Consider the following 15,057-nt stretch of genomic DNA (forward strand, 5'->3'; position numbering starts at 1 on the left):
AGGGAGCCCGATGCGGGACTGGATCCCGGGACTCCAGGATCATGACCTGAGCCGAAGGCAGTCGCTTAACCAACTGAGCCACCCAGGCGCCTTGTTTGTTATATTTTTAAAAGCCTTCTTCTTAACCATTAAGTACTGTATTAGAGTGTTTTTAATAATGCTACACAACAGAGGAGAAAAACAGGATTAGGTACAGTAATGATTAAATGTGAAAAATAAGAATATGGTTTTCTAAGGAGATAAAAAGTTGACAAGTTGACCATACTTTTTTTTTTTTTTAAATAAACTCTACACTACACATGGGACTCGAACTCATGACCGTGATATCAAGAGTCACATGATCCTACTGAGCCAGCCAGGTGCCCTGAATTGATTAGACTTTTTATGGCTTTTAAAAATATTTCTAAATTACTCAAATTATTGCTTGATTTGATTTTTTAGTAGTTTTATATCTTAATTTCTTATGAATATAGTCACTTCTGGCAAGCTAGGAAAGAGAATCAAATTAAGCCAGTGTGGCGCTCTGATGACCTAGGCCAGGATTGCTCAGTCTTCAGCAGAATGATGTAATAATTGAAGTTGTTAACAATGGCATTGTGAAACTCTAAATCATAACCCCCCCATCCACATTTTTCATTAGGAAAACAACCAAAAAATCCAGTCCTTAAAGGCATGATGTATACAAAGAACATGTTTCTTTTTTAAATTCCAGTTAGCTAACAAAGTGTTATATTAGTTTCAGGTGTACAATACAGTGATTCAACAATTCCATACATTACTCTGTGCTCATCCTGATAAGTGTACTCTAATCTCCTTCACCTATTTCACCCATTCCCCCACCCACCATCTCTCTGGTAACCATCAGTTTGTTCTCTATAGTTAACAGTCTGTTTTTTGGTTTGTCTCTTTTTTCCTTTGTTCATTTTGTTTCTTAAATTCCACATATGAGTGACATCATATAGTATTTGTCTGTCTCTGACTGACTTATTTCACTTAGCATTTTACCATGTTGTTGCAAATGGCAAGATTTCATTCTTTTTCATGGCTGATATTCCATTGTGATATTCCACATCTTCTTTATCTGTTCATCTATCGACGGACACTTGGGCTGCTTCCATAATTTGGCTATTGTAAATAATGCTGCAATAAACATAGCGGTGCACATATCCTTTCAAATTACTGTTTTCATATTCTTTTTGTAAATACCCAATAGTGCAATTACTGGATCATATGGTAGTTCTTTTAACTTTTGAGGAACTCCATACTGTGTCCCACAGTGGCTACACCAGTTTGCATTCCCACCAACAGTGCATGAGGGTTCCTTTTTCTCCACATCCTTGCCAATACTTGTATATAAAAAACATCTTGATCTACAAAGGACATAATGACCCAAATTGTACACTGGCCAACCTGTCTGAGCACATTAGAGCCGGCTAATGATTGGTAGAAGGAGGAAGTACAGTTGACCCTTGAATAATGTGGGGGTTAGGGGCATGCCCCCACACCCGCCCTGCACAATCCAAAATCTGCACAATCCAAAATCTGTGTGTAACTTTTGGCTCCCCCTGCTAATAGCCTACTGTTGACCAGAGAAGCCTTCTTGGTAACATAAAGCAGTTGATTAACACGTATTTGGTATGTTATATGTATTATATACTGCATTCTTACAATAAAGTAAGCTAGAGAAAAGAACGTGTTATTAAGAAAACCATAAAGAGAAAATACATTTACAATACTGCACTGTATTTATTGAAAAAAATCTGCGTATAAGTGGAGCCACCCAGTTCAAATGCATGTTGTTCAGGAGTCAGATGTGTCTTGAAAACCTGCTCTGAGGGATTAAAAAATTCCCGGTTCTGGTGTCAATAAGAAAGCAAGTAAAAAATAGTACAGACTGCACTCACATTGATCATGGTCTTACCAGGGGCTACCCCCAGAAAACAAAGATAAGTGAAGAATAAAGATAATGTAGAAATTTCCAGAATAAATTACTTAGTGATAAATCCAACATACTGCTTTTTTCGCTTTGGTACAGAATAAATTGAGGACTTTTTTAGAGAAACATTCAACCCTGAAAAGGTGATGGCAGTGGTGTCTACCACTGAATAAGCTCCTGCTTCCCAATTAACGTTGCTGTTCTTCCACTGCGCATATCCCTGTGGAAACGTTTGTGGAAACCTTATGTCAGGCCAGGAGATGGAAAGGAGAGCTTATCCTAGTTAGCGCGTTACAAGCTCAGTTAATATCTTTTGGGGTAGTCCCCACTGGCCAGCACAATGTGGTCGAACACCTGCTAACTGCCCATAGGCATTGGCTTCTGCCCAGGGCCTTAAAGCTGGTTCAGCCCCCTCTGTGACTTCTCCTCGCAGAGGTGGGCGCTGGTCCTCCGCGGGTAGCCCCAGGAGGCTCGGGGTGCCCAATAGACGTTCTGCCGGGGTGAATCCCGCAGCAACACCGGGAGTTCTCCTTGCTGAATCGCTGATCATGTGAAAGGCTCAAGCAGAAACGATGGGGCGTGGCTGCCTCTTCGGGGAGCCTAATAGGGCCTCCTCTTCTGAAGCTGAGGTCAGCGTTCGTGCAGCTGCGCCTGCACCAGGGCGGACCCATCCCGGAGCCCAGGGGGCTGGAGAGGCACCCCGGCCACGTGGCCTGGCGGTGCACGTGGCCGCTGTCCCCGCATCCTGCCCCCACAACTTGCCTCGCAACGGCCACCCCCAGAACGGCCCCCAGGCCTTGCTTGCCTGCCTCTGCGGCATGTTTCCTACACAGATTTAAGGTTGGTTTGTCTAAAAGAAAAAGTGTACTAAGACATAGACGGCTGTCCTGAAAGCCCGGTGATTTTTAAATCCCCAGTGGGGATTATTACTCAGGGGTGACATTATTTCCATGTTTTCAACTTCTCTTTCTTCAATTTGATTTTGTACTGACTGTATTTGCTCAGAAACGGAAAAGATTTCCTTAGATGTATTTACCTACTTTTCCCCATTGAGGAACTGGTATTGGTTGTAAAAGCAAGTTTATTCAGCCTTATTGTGCAGTTGATACGACTGGTATTATTGGTGAGTGATATAGGATGTACCATTATGACATAATCAAACAGTGATATTTCAGGAAATGCCCAAGGTGTTCTGAAACTCTCAGAGTTGGGCTTTTAATATGCTCTTGGTTTAGGAGATACCTCATTTGCATTGACCCACTTAATAAATATATGTGATGTTGTATATCTGTTATCTCTGTAGCTCTGCCCTATTATGAGTGAGGCACTGCTAGAGGCTGGGTGGTCCCGAGGAAGCCAGAGACTGTTCTCATAAACCTCCAGTGTGCTATAGGGACTTGTAAAGCCATTGCAAGGATAAAGGAGCTCCGGGTGTCGGGAGAGCATGCAAATCAGATCTGGGGAGTTCCAAGACCTCCTGGAGAAAATGACATCCAAGTTGAGGATTTGTTACTGAACCAATGTGGGTCTGCTCCTTGGCGAGAAATAGACTGACTACAGCAAGTCGAGTGGCCTCACAAGGTTATCTTTATTTATAGTAAATAAGGAGGACACAGGATAATTTCCAAAGCCATGCCTCCCCACACGGGTAAGCAGGCTCCTTCTCTTGGAGTTTGGGATGAATATTCAAAGGAGAGACCTTATCCTTGCATGTAATGGACAGGCATAAAGTTACACATAAGGACTCAGAAAACATGCCCATACCTATATTGTATGTTATGCTAATGAAGCTTATGCCCCTCCCAGAGCAGGGATTTTAACATAATGTCCTGAGGTAACTGGGGGGCACTTCCATCTTCACAGACTAGTCCTGCTTCAGGCCCGGGGAAGGTGGTCATTCTCCAAATGTTTCTTTTCCTATTCCAGCAATTAGTTAGCTAGTTTCTAAAAGATAAAATTGATAGGCATAGGCTTCTAGGAGTTTGCTGGGCCCAGGGAGTCTCGCAGGTGACAGTGTGAAGGATGAATAGAAGTTAGATTAGGTTTGTTGTTAGGGGAAGGTATATTCCAGGAGAGGGAACAGCATATGCAAAGGGTGGAAGCCAGAGAAAGGAGAGCACATTTGGGAAACTGAGGTTAGGGATGCCCAACAGAAACTTTCTTACCCCATCCACAGGCCTCTCAGATTCAGGGTGTCCTGCACGTGCTGACTGATGCCTGCAGCATGATGAGTGCTTGCCTTAGTAGGCTACTCATTCGGTACTGCTTGAGTTGTATCCCTACCAGGAGTCAAGGGCATGCCTCCAAAACCATTTATGGCAGCTGTATTTATTATTATAATTATAGATCTTACTTAGATATTCAAACAAATGAAATGTAAGACTGAAGAGACAACTGTGAAAACTAAGCTGAATACTTTGTAGAGATTCAATAAAGGTGAATTGCCAAAAAATTATTTTCTGTCCAATTAGATGATAGCTGTAAAAAAAAAAAAAAAAAAAAAAAATAAAAAAAATTTTACTCAGAAATCTAAAAAAGGTGAATTGCCAAAAAATTATTTTCTGTCCAATTAGATGATAGCTGTAAAAAAAAAAAAAAAAAAGAAAAATCGAAGAATCTTTACTCAGAATGCTTCACAAGTGTCTCTGGTTATTATTGTACTTGAAAGAAACCAGAACTGGAAATCACAGTTGACACATTCTGGTGTGACCTAGGCAAGAAAGAATGCAGAGTTCCAGTCAGATGATCATACCCGAAGACCTCTGGTCCTTTGTGATAACAAAGATGAACCCATTGCACTTTCATATGTTTTAAGTTAAGATGTTTATGGCATAAATGCAGGTGTGATGTTTTTGAGTTAGGGCTTTCAGGCAGCCTGACTGCACCTATGGGAGAACCCCTTCAGTGGGTCTCCTCGCTGTAGCAGGAGGAGGTGAGGGAAGGCTTGGAGTGTTGAGAGATGAGTCTAGACCAGAGATCAGAGGTAAGGAGTCTGCCCACTCTGGGCTTCCAGGTGAGGGGATTAGACTAGCCCAGGGGGCAACTAGGAGCCATAGTAGGGTTTTAAGTGGAGTGAGGTGATCAGATTTGCATTTTAGAGACATGGCTGGCTAGATTGTGTCCTTCCTGGAGACAGGAAGAGTCTGTTGCTAAATCAAGTGGACAGAGCCCTGATCTAAGAACATGACCATAAGTTGAGGTGCCTGGGTGGTGCAGTCCATTAAGCCTCTGACTCTTGGTTTCGGCGCAGGTCATGATCTCAGGGTCCTGAGATCAAGCCCTGTGTTGGGCTCTGCACTTAAGGCTTAAGACTCTCTCTCCCTCTGTCCCTCCCCACCTGCTTGCTCATGCTTGCACTCTCTCTCTCTCAAAATAAATAATCTTTAAAAAGAGAGAAGAGAACACATGACCATAGTCCTGGAGAAATGAAAACTTGGAGGTCAAGCCAGTTGGATGTTTTGGGTGCTGAAACCCAGGTGCCTGGGTAATGGGGAGCATAGGAGAAAAGCACATGAATGGGAGACTTGTTTCCATTCCAGGCATGTTGAATTGGAGGCACAGGTGGGACAGCCAAGTGAAGATGTTCTCACCATGGCCTTCATCATAATAGTCTGATATTGGGGAGGAAGACCCAGGAGAGAAGACTTGAAAGTCCTCAGCAAATGAATGGTTGTTCTTAAGGCTGTTGGAAGCAGTGTTATCATCCAGGGTGTGTATGAAAAATTACAAGAGGACCAGCAACATTTGGGGACCAGTAAAGGAAAACAAAATCCACAAAGAAGATAGGAAAGGAATGGCCAGACTGCTAAGTGGTTTCCCAGGTGTCAGAGGAAGCCCGGCTTCAGGGACGGAGTGGTTAGCAAGGTCAGATATAGCCAGAGGGAAGTTGGGCATTCTGAAAGATACACATTGGATTTGCGGCAAGGAGGAGGACAGTGTTGACCTTGATTGGCAAAGGCAGCTTGAGTTCACTGGGAGGGCAGAGCCAGAATGCAGCAGGAGGGTGGCTGCAAGGCCGTGGGGGAAGTCAGGACTTTAAGTTTTAGTACAGAGGTGTTTTATCAATTTTGTTTCTCGTTTCCCTTAAATGTTAGGGCTGATTAAAAAACTTTTGTCTTGCTACCTTATTAAAAAATTATTTTGGCTTTACAGTATCTGAAAGCTCATTGATACAGATGGGTCTGTGTTTATTTTTACTAAATGTTTTTGAAAGAAATAGTAATATTAGGTATGCATCAGAAAGTTCCATTCCTTGATTTAGCGTTATGAAATAATACCCCAACATTAAGGAGGTGGAAGAAATTTAATCAGAAGAGTTTATGCCATTTTAACTCTTGATTTTTTAATTAAATAAGTTGTAAGAAATTACTGAAGCAATTTTTTTGAAAAGTCATGTGATGAAGTTAATAAATTTATTAAAACACTTCAGATTTATTCTTTTACCTGGTCAAAACAAAGAAAATACGTTTTTTCCCTTTGCCTTAATTTGCTGTTGTTGATCCTCTTTCTAATTTGTTATTCTAATTACTGTTATGAAAGTTAATTTTCTCATTGATAGATCTTTGGGTCAAAAAACAGAATTGAATCCTAATCCTGTTGACTAGCTATGTGACCTTAACCTCAGAGTCTTAATGTCCTCCTTTGTAAAAGGAAATATTAATGTTCTGTACCCCACGGATGTGTGAGAACAACGTGGTGCACAGTAAATATGTAGCAAATATTAGCTATCATTCCTGCAAAAAACCAGAGGGATGTATTCGTTACACAGGGGACAAGTAGTGAGGACCAGTGGGCCATGTTTATTGCCAGAGTTCTGAGTTACTTATTTGACTGCACTAACCAGCAGTTTAACCTTAGACAAGTCACTTAATCCAATGAGTAAAGCCCTAGAGCACTAGAAGTCTTTATGGAACAATATTCTGTTTAATTATTATCCAAATATAGGTTAAGCAAATTTAAAATGCATACACTCGGGTTATTAGCAAAAGAAAAAACTAGAAAGAATTTTTTCTGTTGATTCTCTTGACCCAAGATTTTAGGCATTATCTAAGGATGTTCCAAAGTATCACTTAGAGACTACACCAAGTTTTTTGTTAAAGCAAAAGAGAAAAAGAAACACAAAGCAAGTGTTAAGGCGTATGTGATGCCTTGAAGTTATTATAACCACGCCATTAAACCTTTTTGTCTGATCTCTTATTGTTTGGATTATCTTTCTGTGCGTGCTTTTCAAAAGTTTTCTTTCAATAATGAATCAGAGAGAAAATACAAAATCAGATCTTGTTTGCTTAGCACCTACTGAGAGTGATAGTAACAGTTCTTGGGAAAGCAGGTTTGAAGAATTGGGGATAGCGAGTTTTGGTTGTCAGGTGTGGACGTCATGAGTCTGGTCTAGTTCTCTTCTCTCCATCCCGCTTTTGTACTCTATTTCCAAGGGACACTGGGCATTGCTTGTATTTATTTGTGAAACAGGATGACTCAGTTCACTTGTCTTTAGGCACGTACTTGCAGGAAAAATGTTTTCCTGCCTGCTAACACTGAGCACGTTAAAAATCTCTCTCTTCTGACCATGCTGTGAGACAGTGTGGATTCCACAGTCAGAGGAATTTAGAAATTATTCCGTATACAGGAACAAGTATTACAAACATGGACATCAATGCCTTGAACCACAGTGCCTGCAAGTCTTAGACATGCTGTTAGCTCCAATGGGAGTTTTATCTGTGCTGGTATTTCATGCCTTAATCACTGCCTATAATCAGGATTTTTTAAGAAGGAACTTAATGTTTTAGTCTGTCTCAGAAAAATAACAAAGCTTTTCACCTTTTCCCAGCAAATTCTTGAAATTGTTATCATCTTAACAGTTCAAACATTCTCAGTTCTAAAACTTGGATTTGTTCACATCTTTCTAGGATTAAAAAAAAAGTAAAAAGTCTTTAAAATATCCTGTGTCCAATACAAGTTTCAGAAATTGGATTTTAAAAGTAGAAGAAAGAATATTACAAGTCACAAAGGAGAGCCAAGAGATCTAAACATGTAGCAAACAACCACACAGGGCCTGTACTCTGTGCATGCTGTTGTTCCCAAAGCTGAATCCAACAAGGCTTAACACTACGCAGACCTTCTTCCTCCCTCAGTTCAGCAAGATTTCAGTTGTAAGTAGTGTAGCTGGCACCGAGACCGGATCGGGCTGACTTGGAAGCCCAGATTGCTTCCTTTCTACCCCCTGTCTTGCAGGTGCTATACAAAACACAAAATGATTTTTTTTTATGTGTACAGAAGTATACCTGTGTGTCAGCTTTTAAGACCATGCCCTAATAATTGCCTTTAATTAAAACAAAAGAAGAAAGGGAAATTCATCCAGTACCTATTTTGCTCTTGTTGTTGAAACCTGCTCAGTCTTGAGGACGCAAAGACAAATACATAAATACAGAACAGACATGAAATGTGTACTAGGTGCAGAAGGATGGAAAAAAAACCCACAAAAACATGTTGTTTACAGAAGATGGGAGAAGCAGAGGTCTTAAAATGAAGACCTTACTTTTCTTTTAAAGGGCAATTTTTATTTGTTTCTGAATTAGTCTAAACATTGTGATGAATAGTGCCCAGGATCAATGTCTTTTTTGGAGAGGTTGGGGCATGGAGTAGGGGCACATGGGTGGGTTTTTAAGCCACTGAGAAAATTTTCCATCGTCTTGTGTGTTTGAGTCTGCGTTACCACAGATTGAAAAGCAGTAGCTTTGAAAACACAAAGAGAGGCACATTTACATCCTCTGTATTGTCAAGTGTGCACTGGGTGGTTCTCACCCAGCAGCTTCTTATAACTTGGGCTCCACTTCCTGTGTGCTCTATGTGACAGGGTCCTCCCCTTCTGTGGTGAGGAGCCCGGCTGCTGAAGGATGTTTCAGTAAGACCTCAATTGAGCCTGCCTTAGCCATACATGAGCAGGCAGCATATACAACTTTCAGAAATTGGTTATATTTTCCTTTATTTCTCTGGAAGATAGCATAACTGGTCTGTAGATGAATAATACAGCTTGTTTATTGTGATTAAATCCATTCAGAATAAAGGGATCCCTCTGGATACTCAGTTATTTGTGCTAGTGGACAAGGGAGCATTGGTTTGAATAACTGATAGCAAATGTAGCAAATTAGTTCCTGTTAAGGAGTCCCCCATTCCAGCTTTAGGAACTGCGGCCCCATATCAACAATGGAGAAGAGCAAGTGAGTGTACACAGAACACATGCTGCAGGGGCGCCTGGGTGGCTCAGTTGGTTAAGCGTCTGCCTTCGGCTCAGGTCATGATCCTGGGGTCCTGGGATCGAGCCCCGCATCAGCAGGGAGTCTGCTTCTCCCTCTCCTTCTGCCCCTCCCCCTGCTTGTGCTCTCTCTTTCAAATAAATAAATAAAATCTTAAAAAAAAAAAAAAGAATGCATTCTGCGTTACTCTTGATTCTGGGTAGTTGTTGCTCACATGGGAGTTTGTGCTGTAGCTCGGTCCAGCCAGATGTAGGGAGTTCCTCCGTTCGTGGTGACGTGGTACCTGATCTTGAGCCCATTTTCTAAAACTGACAGTATTGTCATGCCAAAGGATAGTGTTACTCTGTCTTCTGGGGCCGTCTCCTATCTTGTGCCTGTCCTGTAGCTCTTGGTGATGGGGCCATATCTAAACCTAGCGGGGACATAAAGTTGCCAGGATATTCCTAGGCTAAGGACGCCTCTGTCATGCGGGAAAGGTTGCTGCTTTCAGCAGCAGCAGGGAAACTTTGAGCAGAAAACCAGTGCTGGTAATCTTTCTGCACAAAGCAGAAGGTGGTCATGTAAGAAAATCTATACCATATTGTATTTAAAGGAAGAAGATCTCAGGGGCTCCTGGGTGGCTCAGTCGTTAAGCGTCTGCCTTTGACTCAGGTCATGGTCCCAGGGTCCTGGGATCAAGCCCTGCATCGGGCTCCCTGCTCCGCGGGAAGCCTGCTTCTCCCTCTCCCACTCCTCCTGCTTGTGTTCCCTCTCTTGCTGTGTCTCGCTCTGTCAAATACATAAATGGAATCTTCAAAAAAAAAAAAAAGAAGAAGATCTCAGAAATTCAGAGCTAAATGGAACCTTAAATGACCACCTAGTCAATCTCAAGAAACAGTCCTGAAGAAGTAGAGATGACCACTGGTTTGAGTTTGAGGTATCACTACTAACTTACCCCAATTGTTTTGTGGCATTTCCTTTCCACATAGGTGTGTGTAAATATATATGGGTCTTAGGACCACTTTGCCGAAAATCACCTTAATTTCTGTATCTTTAATATAAGAAAAATCATCATAACATTCCATGTGTTTTCAACTTTTACTTTATTTTCACTGATTTCTAAATAATTGATAATAGGATATAATTTGAATTTCTCTCCTCCCCTGTGGGACGGATCACTTACTCAATTCTTTCAGGGTTGCCAGTAATCAATGTTTGTAATTCCCAGTCCTGACCGTGTAATGTAGTGGTGTCTTATCCAAGGAGAATAGATTAATGTGTGTGTTTGGGTGGGGGTGGAGTTTAAGACTTTTTTCAACTATGCTTAAGTTCTTTTTTTTTTTTTTAGATTTTATTTATTTATTTGACAGAGAGAGACACAGCGAGAGAGGGAACACAAGCAGGGGGAGTGGGAGAGGGAGAAGCAGGCCTCCCGCGGAGCAGGGAGCCCGATGCGGGGCTCGATCCCAGGACCCTGGGACCACGATCTGAGCCGAAGGCAGAAGCTTAACGGCTGAGCCACCCAGGCGCCCCTATGCTTAAGGTCTTTGCTGTAGTATTCTTATTCTATACTTACTGTAGTATTCTTGTAAATACAGGCTTTAATCACTAAAAAAAATTTTTAAGCTGAAAGTCAAACCTCTGTGTTACTTCTTCCAAAAATATCTGAAAAGGGTTGTTGGGTCAGTATCCTTCGATAAGATGCCTCATTTAAACACAGTTTTTGTTTACTTTTTTCCTTCTTTTTATCTTTGTTTTGTTTTGGGTGTGCAATAAAGTAAGTTTACTTAGTAGATGCCTTTGATTTAAGATCCTAAACTCCCAAGGATCTTAGTGTAGTGCCTTGACCCTATCTCTGGATTTGGAAGAAGTCCTTGGGATATAAGAGCTACCCTTGTACCAGCTGCCAGTGAAAAGCAAAAGTGAGCAAACAAACCCTTAGGACAATACCAAGGAAATGTGGCAAAGAGATCTTTTTCTTTTTGACATCTTGCAATTTTAACCAACCAAGCAAACAGACGAACCCCAAATTTAAGAAAATGAAAACACTCTAGATTTTATTTGCCTCCTGCTGGAATTTAAACTTAGAAGGGATACCCATCAGAATTAATTCCAACTTTTCACTGGTCAGTATCTCAGCATTTCACCTCTTTATTCTAACTAAAACCACATCTATCTATTCATTCCATCGTCTTCATTAGTTTCTGAATTGATTTTTTTTTTAAAGATTTTATTTATTTATTTGAGAGAGAGAATGAGAGAGAGAGAGAGAGCACATGAGAGGGGGAAGGGTCAGAGGGAGAAGCAGACTCCCCGCTGAGCAGGGAGCCCGATGCGGGACTCGATCCCGGGACTCCAGGATCATGACCTGAGCCGAAGGCAGTCGCTTAACGAACTGAGCCACCCAGGCGCCCTGAATTGATTTTTAAAAGGCACACTAGGATTCACGATATTGCCTCAGAGGAAGGAGTTTCTTGAATTGACTAGAACAATACTTCTCAAACCTGAATGTGTATTTGAATGCCCCAGACCTTGTTAAAATGCAGGTTCCGGTTCTACATATGTGGGTGGGGACCCAGAGTCTTCACTGCTAACCACCTGCCGGGTCATGCCAGTGCTGTGGGTCTGTGGACCACACCCCAAGTGGCAAGGCCCTAGCACACTTTCTTTGGGAGTTTAGTAATATGTGTTACTATTAAAAGAGAGTTTTGTGACCCAATAAGGTTGGGAAATTCTGTTATAAACAATGTTACACAGCTGTCATTTGGATTTATGGGAGCCTGTGGCTACTAATGTATCCTTGTGCATTTCCTAGAGGTAGACTTTTTGCATGGACCTGCTATGCAACTAGTATTCCCTGTGACATATATATAGGAAACTTTACCTTATAGACTCTGTTCTGAAAAATAATTTCAAGGAGTCTTTTGAGTCCATAATTTAATTTAGTACCACCTTTTTAAAGAAGCGATAGGCCCCTTACTAATCATTTAAAAAATCTGACTCTTAAATCATTTAAAAAAATACTTGCAAAGGGAAAATTTGAAGCTGATCTGGTGTTGTGAGTGTGATTTTATGTGTGTGTGTGTGTGTTTTCACTGCATTTCACCTTTGTTATGGATTATTAAAGCTGTGAGTTCTCGAGAAAACCTTCTTTAGCTGGATTTAAGGATGGGATGCATCAAGTCAGTAGAAACAGCCCCAATACTTAAGAACAGTCTACAGTATAGCACATAGTCAACATGGGTAGTGTATTAATCATGCAGTTTTGCCTAGTGAGTTCATGCTGTGTGGGAACTAGCACCTTTTTGTGGACCTTGGGTCTTTTGAAGTTGAGATAGCATTATTGGTGACGTTTATTAATCTCTAATGAAGTGCTGGTATTGTTCTAAATACTTTTTAATATGTTCTCAATCACCCTCAGAGGATTATTGGTGCCCCAGTCATACCCATTCTACAGACCAGAAACTGAGATCCCTAGAGACTTAGAAACTTTTCCTAATGTAGTTTGGTAGAGCAGATTTTGAACCCAGGTGGTCTGGGTGCCATCAGTGTAAAACATGCATTTACTAATTGGTTCTGTTACTGTTTTAACCACCGTTTATTGATGGATGACCATGTGATCACTACTTTGCATATATTATATCTCGTTCATAAAGTTAAAAAGGCAACGACTTCCTGTCATGAAGAAATTGAAGGAAGCGTAGTTTGTTAACGATTGTTGTTTGACAATATAAAAGAAAGACTTGCTCATCGCACATAACTTGGAAAATGGTGAAGGGTATGGGCGAAATAAATGACCTGAATGTCATCTAGAGAGATGCTGTAAGAAACAGCAATTCTCTTCATTATAGACGATATACACTTTATATAGTGTGAAAGATACACATATTACTTTCACATAGTAGACTGTACGCATACATACATATATATTTTTTGAACAAAATCCTTCCTTTAAGGTGATTTCATAAATTTACAATTAACATAACTCAAATTTTTGTCATGAAATCCTAACTCCATTTTTGAACTTAGCGACCTCTCTGCTTTTTCCCCTGTGAAATAGATACCTTTTTAAAAGCTCTCTGAAAGTCTAACTCAGCCTTTGGGATTGTAATTAAAAGCAGCAAACGCATTTCTCCCACCTTCGGCGAAGGCTCTTGACCACACCTGATACGCTGGTGAGTGTGTTTGGGTTTGGTACGCGGAGGCTTTGCTTGAGTTTAGAGTTTCCTCCCTGACGTCCCTGGGACGTCTGGAGCCACCAACCTTAGCGGCTCTGAGCAGTGAGCAAGCTGTCAGCCTCCGAGCAGGCTCTGGCCGGGAGTGCACCCAGCGTCAAAGCCGTGAATAAGCGATTTCTGCAGTTTCCGTAGCTGAGAGCCTGTGTGATTCTCCGTGATGCTCAGTCACACCCCAGTCCTGCTCTGAATGTGGCTGTTTTTCAAAGAGAAGGATGGTAGCTAGAGGGGAAATAGCAAGATTTTGGAGTCTGGAAAGCCTTCACATGGGTATGTGTGCACAGAATGAATTATTATATTGTGGCGATGTTGCTGATTCCACTGTTTCCTTCCAAGTTACGCTGCTTTCTCTTTGCTGCTTCTTGTCAGTTTAAGTGTGTCTGTGAAAGCTCATTCATCCTAGTGCAGCATCCTGAGGGTACTTTTAGTTGTGGATACAGTAAATCAAGGAAATTGGCTTTGTTTATGGTATAGCTGTTCGTGTGAAATGGAAAATAAGAAGCAAGCATCCTGTATGAGTTATGGATCTGGTTGTTATTGTGCTGGTGTTTCTTCTGTTACATGAAATTCTTTTATACAAGAGTTTATTGTTGGGCTGTATATAAAAATGTTCCTTGCTAATTTGGGGTATGTAAGGCTCTCAGTTGATTTCTGAAAAAGACTGTTTACTGTTTTCAAAAGTGTATTGCCCCGTATTTGGTTACTGCACTGTTCTCCCTCTTACTTTTCAGTACTTTTGTGAGTGTTGTCAACTAAAGTAGTTCCTCTTTAAATGTGAAGGAAATGTGGTGCTCTCACCCTAAAAAGTTATAGATTGTGATCCATGTATTCTTTAAAAGGAGTAAGAAAAAAAAAAAAACTACTTCACAGGAATAATTTTAGCCAACTGCTACAACGTGGATACAGTAGGATGCCTTTTTAAAAGTCTTGTCTCTGTTTTTGCCTTCAGTCAATGCCAGTAACTCAGACTGAAATGAATGAGAATTGCAGCTGACAGCTTGAAGGCTGCCTTGGGCCTCACTGGGGCAATACAGTTTAGAGTTTGTGCTTCTTCCTTGTTTTAATTGGTTTTCTGTGTTGGCCGAGAGCAGACAGGGATGTGGTTATGGCTTGTGTGTCTGGCAGACTGAAAAAACAAGACCAGCGTGTACGCCCGTTTCACTAAAAAGTTGCCCACTGATAACTGCATTCAGAGCACAGACCTGCCTACCAGGGGCTGTGCTTGTCCACTTCAGTAACTGGGTACCATGATCCTGTTGTCTGCTGCGGACCAGATGAGGCTGGCATGGAGAACAGGGGGTGCTGGCTGCCCCACTCATCCTGAGCACCAGTGGGTGGATCTGTGTGTTTATTACAGCCGAGCCAGCCACACCAGCGCGTGGGAGAGCAGAGGTGGCCAGGCGGGCAGTGAGGGGAGCCCCCGCTGTCCTGCTCCTCTCAGCATTCCTCCACTCCCTGGGCAAGATTCCCAGTCTTTCTTCCCACACTCTTGCAAAGGCCGAGGGAAGGCCTGACCTAGCCTCTGGCTGTGAGTGGAATGCTCTCGATGTAGCTAAAGAAAGAGGCGCAGCATGGCAGAATCTTCTGTGCAAGGCTTTGCGCTCGCGGCCCCCCCCCCCCCCCCCCCCCCCCCCCCCCACCCGCCCCCCCCCCC

At 41.9% G+C, this 15,057-nt stretch overlaps 1 protein-coding gene across 3 annotated transcripts in view; it reads left to right on the forward strand.

The window, feature by feature from the left end:
* Nucleotides 1-15,057, forward strand: part of SPATA13 (spermatogenesis associated 13) — a 78,615-nt gene that overhangs the window by 36,845 nt on the left and 26,713 nt on the right. The window contains exon 1 of one of the 3 annotated variants that reach the window (XM_021678234.1): nt 13,605-13,673. The exons of the other annotated variants lie outside the window; for them this stretch is intronic. Within the exon in view, the coding sequence (XP_021533909.1) occupies nt 13,619-13,673 (55 nt within the window). The 5' untranslated portion in view covers nt 13,605-13,618. Of the gene's footprint in view, nt 1-13,604; nt 13,674-15,057 lie in introns of those variants that run through there. 3 annotated transcript variants of the gene reach the window in all.

This window comes from Neomonachus schauinslandi, chromosome 3, assembly GCF_002201575.2.
Source record: "Neomonachus schauinslandi chromosome 3, ASM220157v2, whole genome shotgun sequence".
Taxonomy (NCBI): Eukaryota; Metazoa; Chordata; class Mammalia; order Carnivora; family Phocidae; genus Neomonachus; species Neomonachus schauinslandi.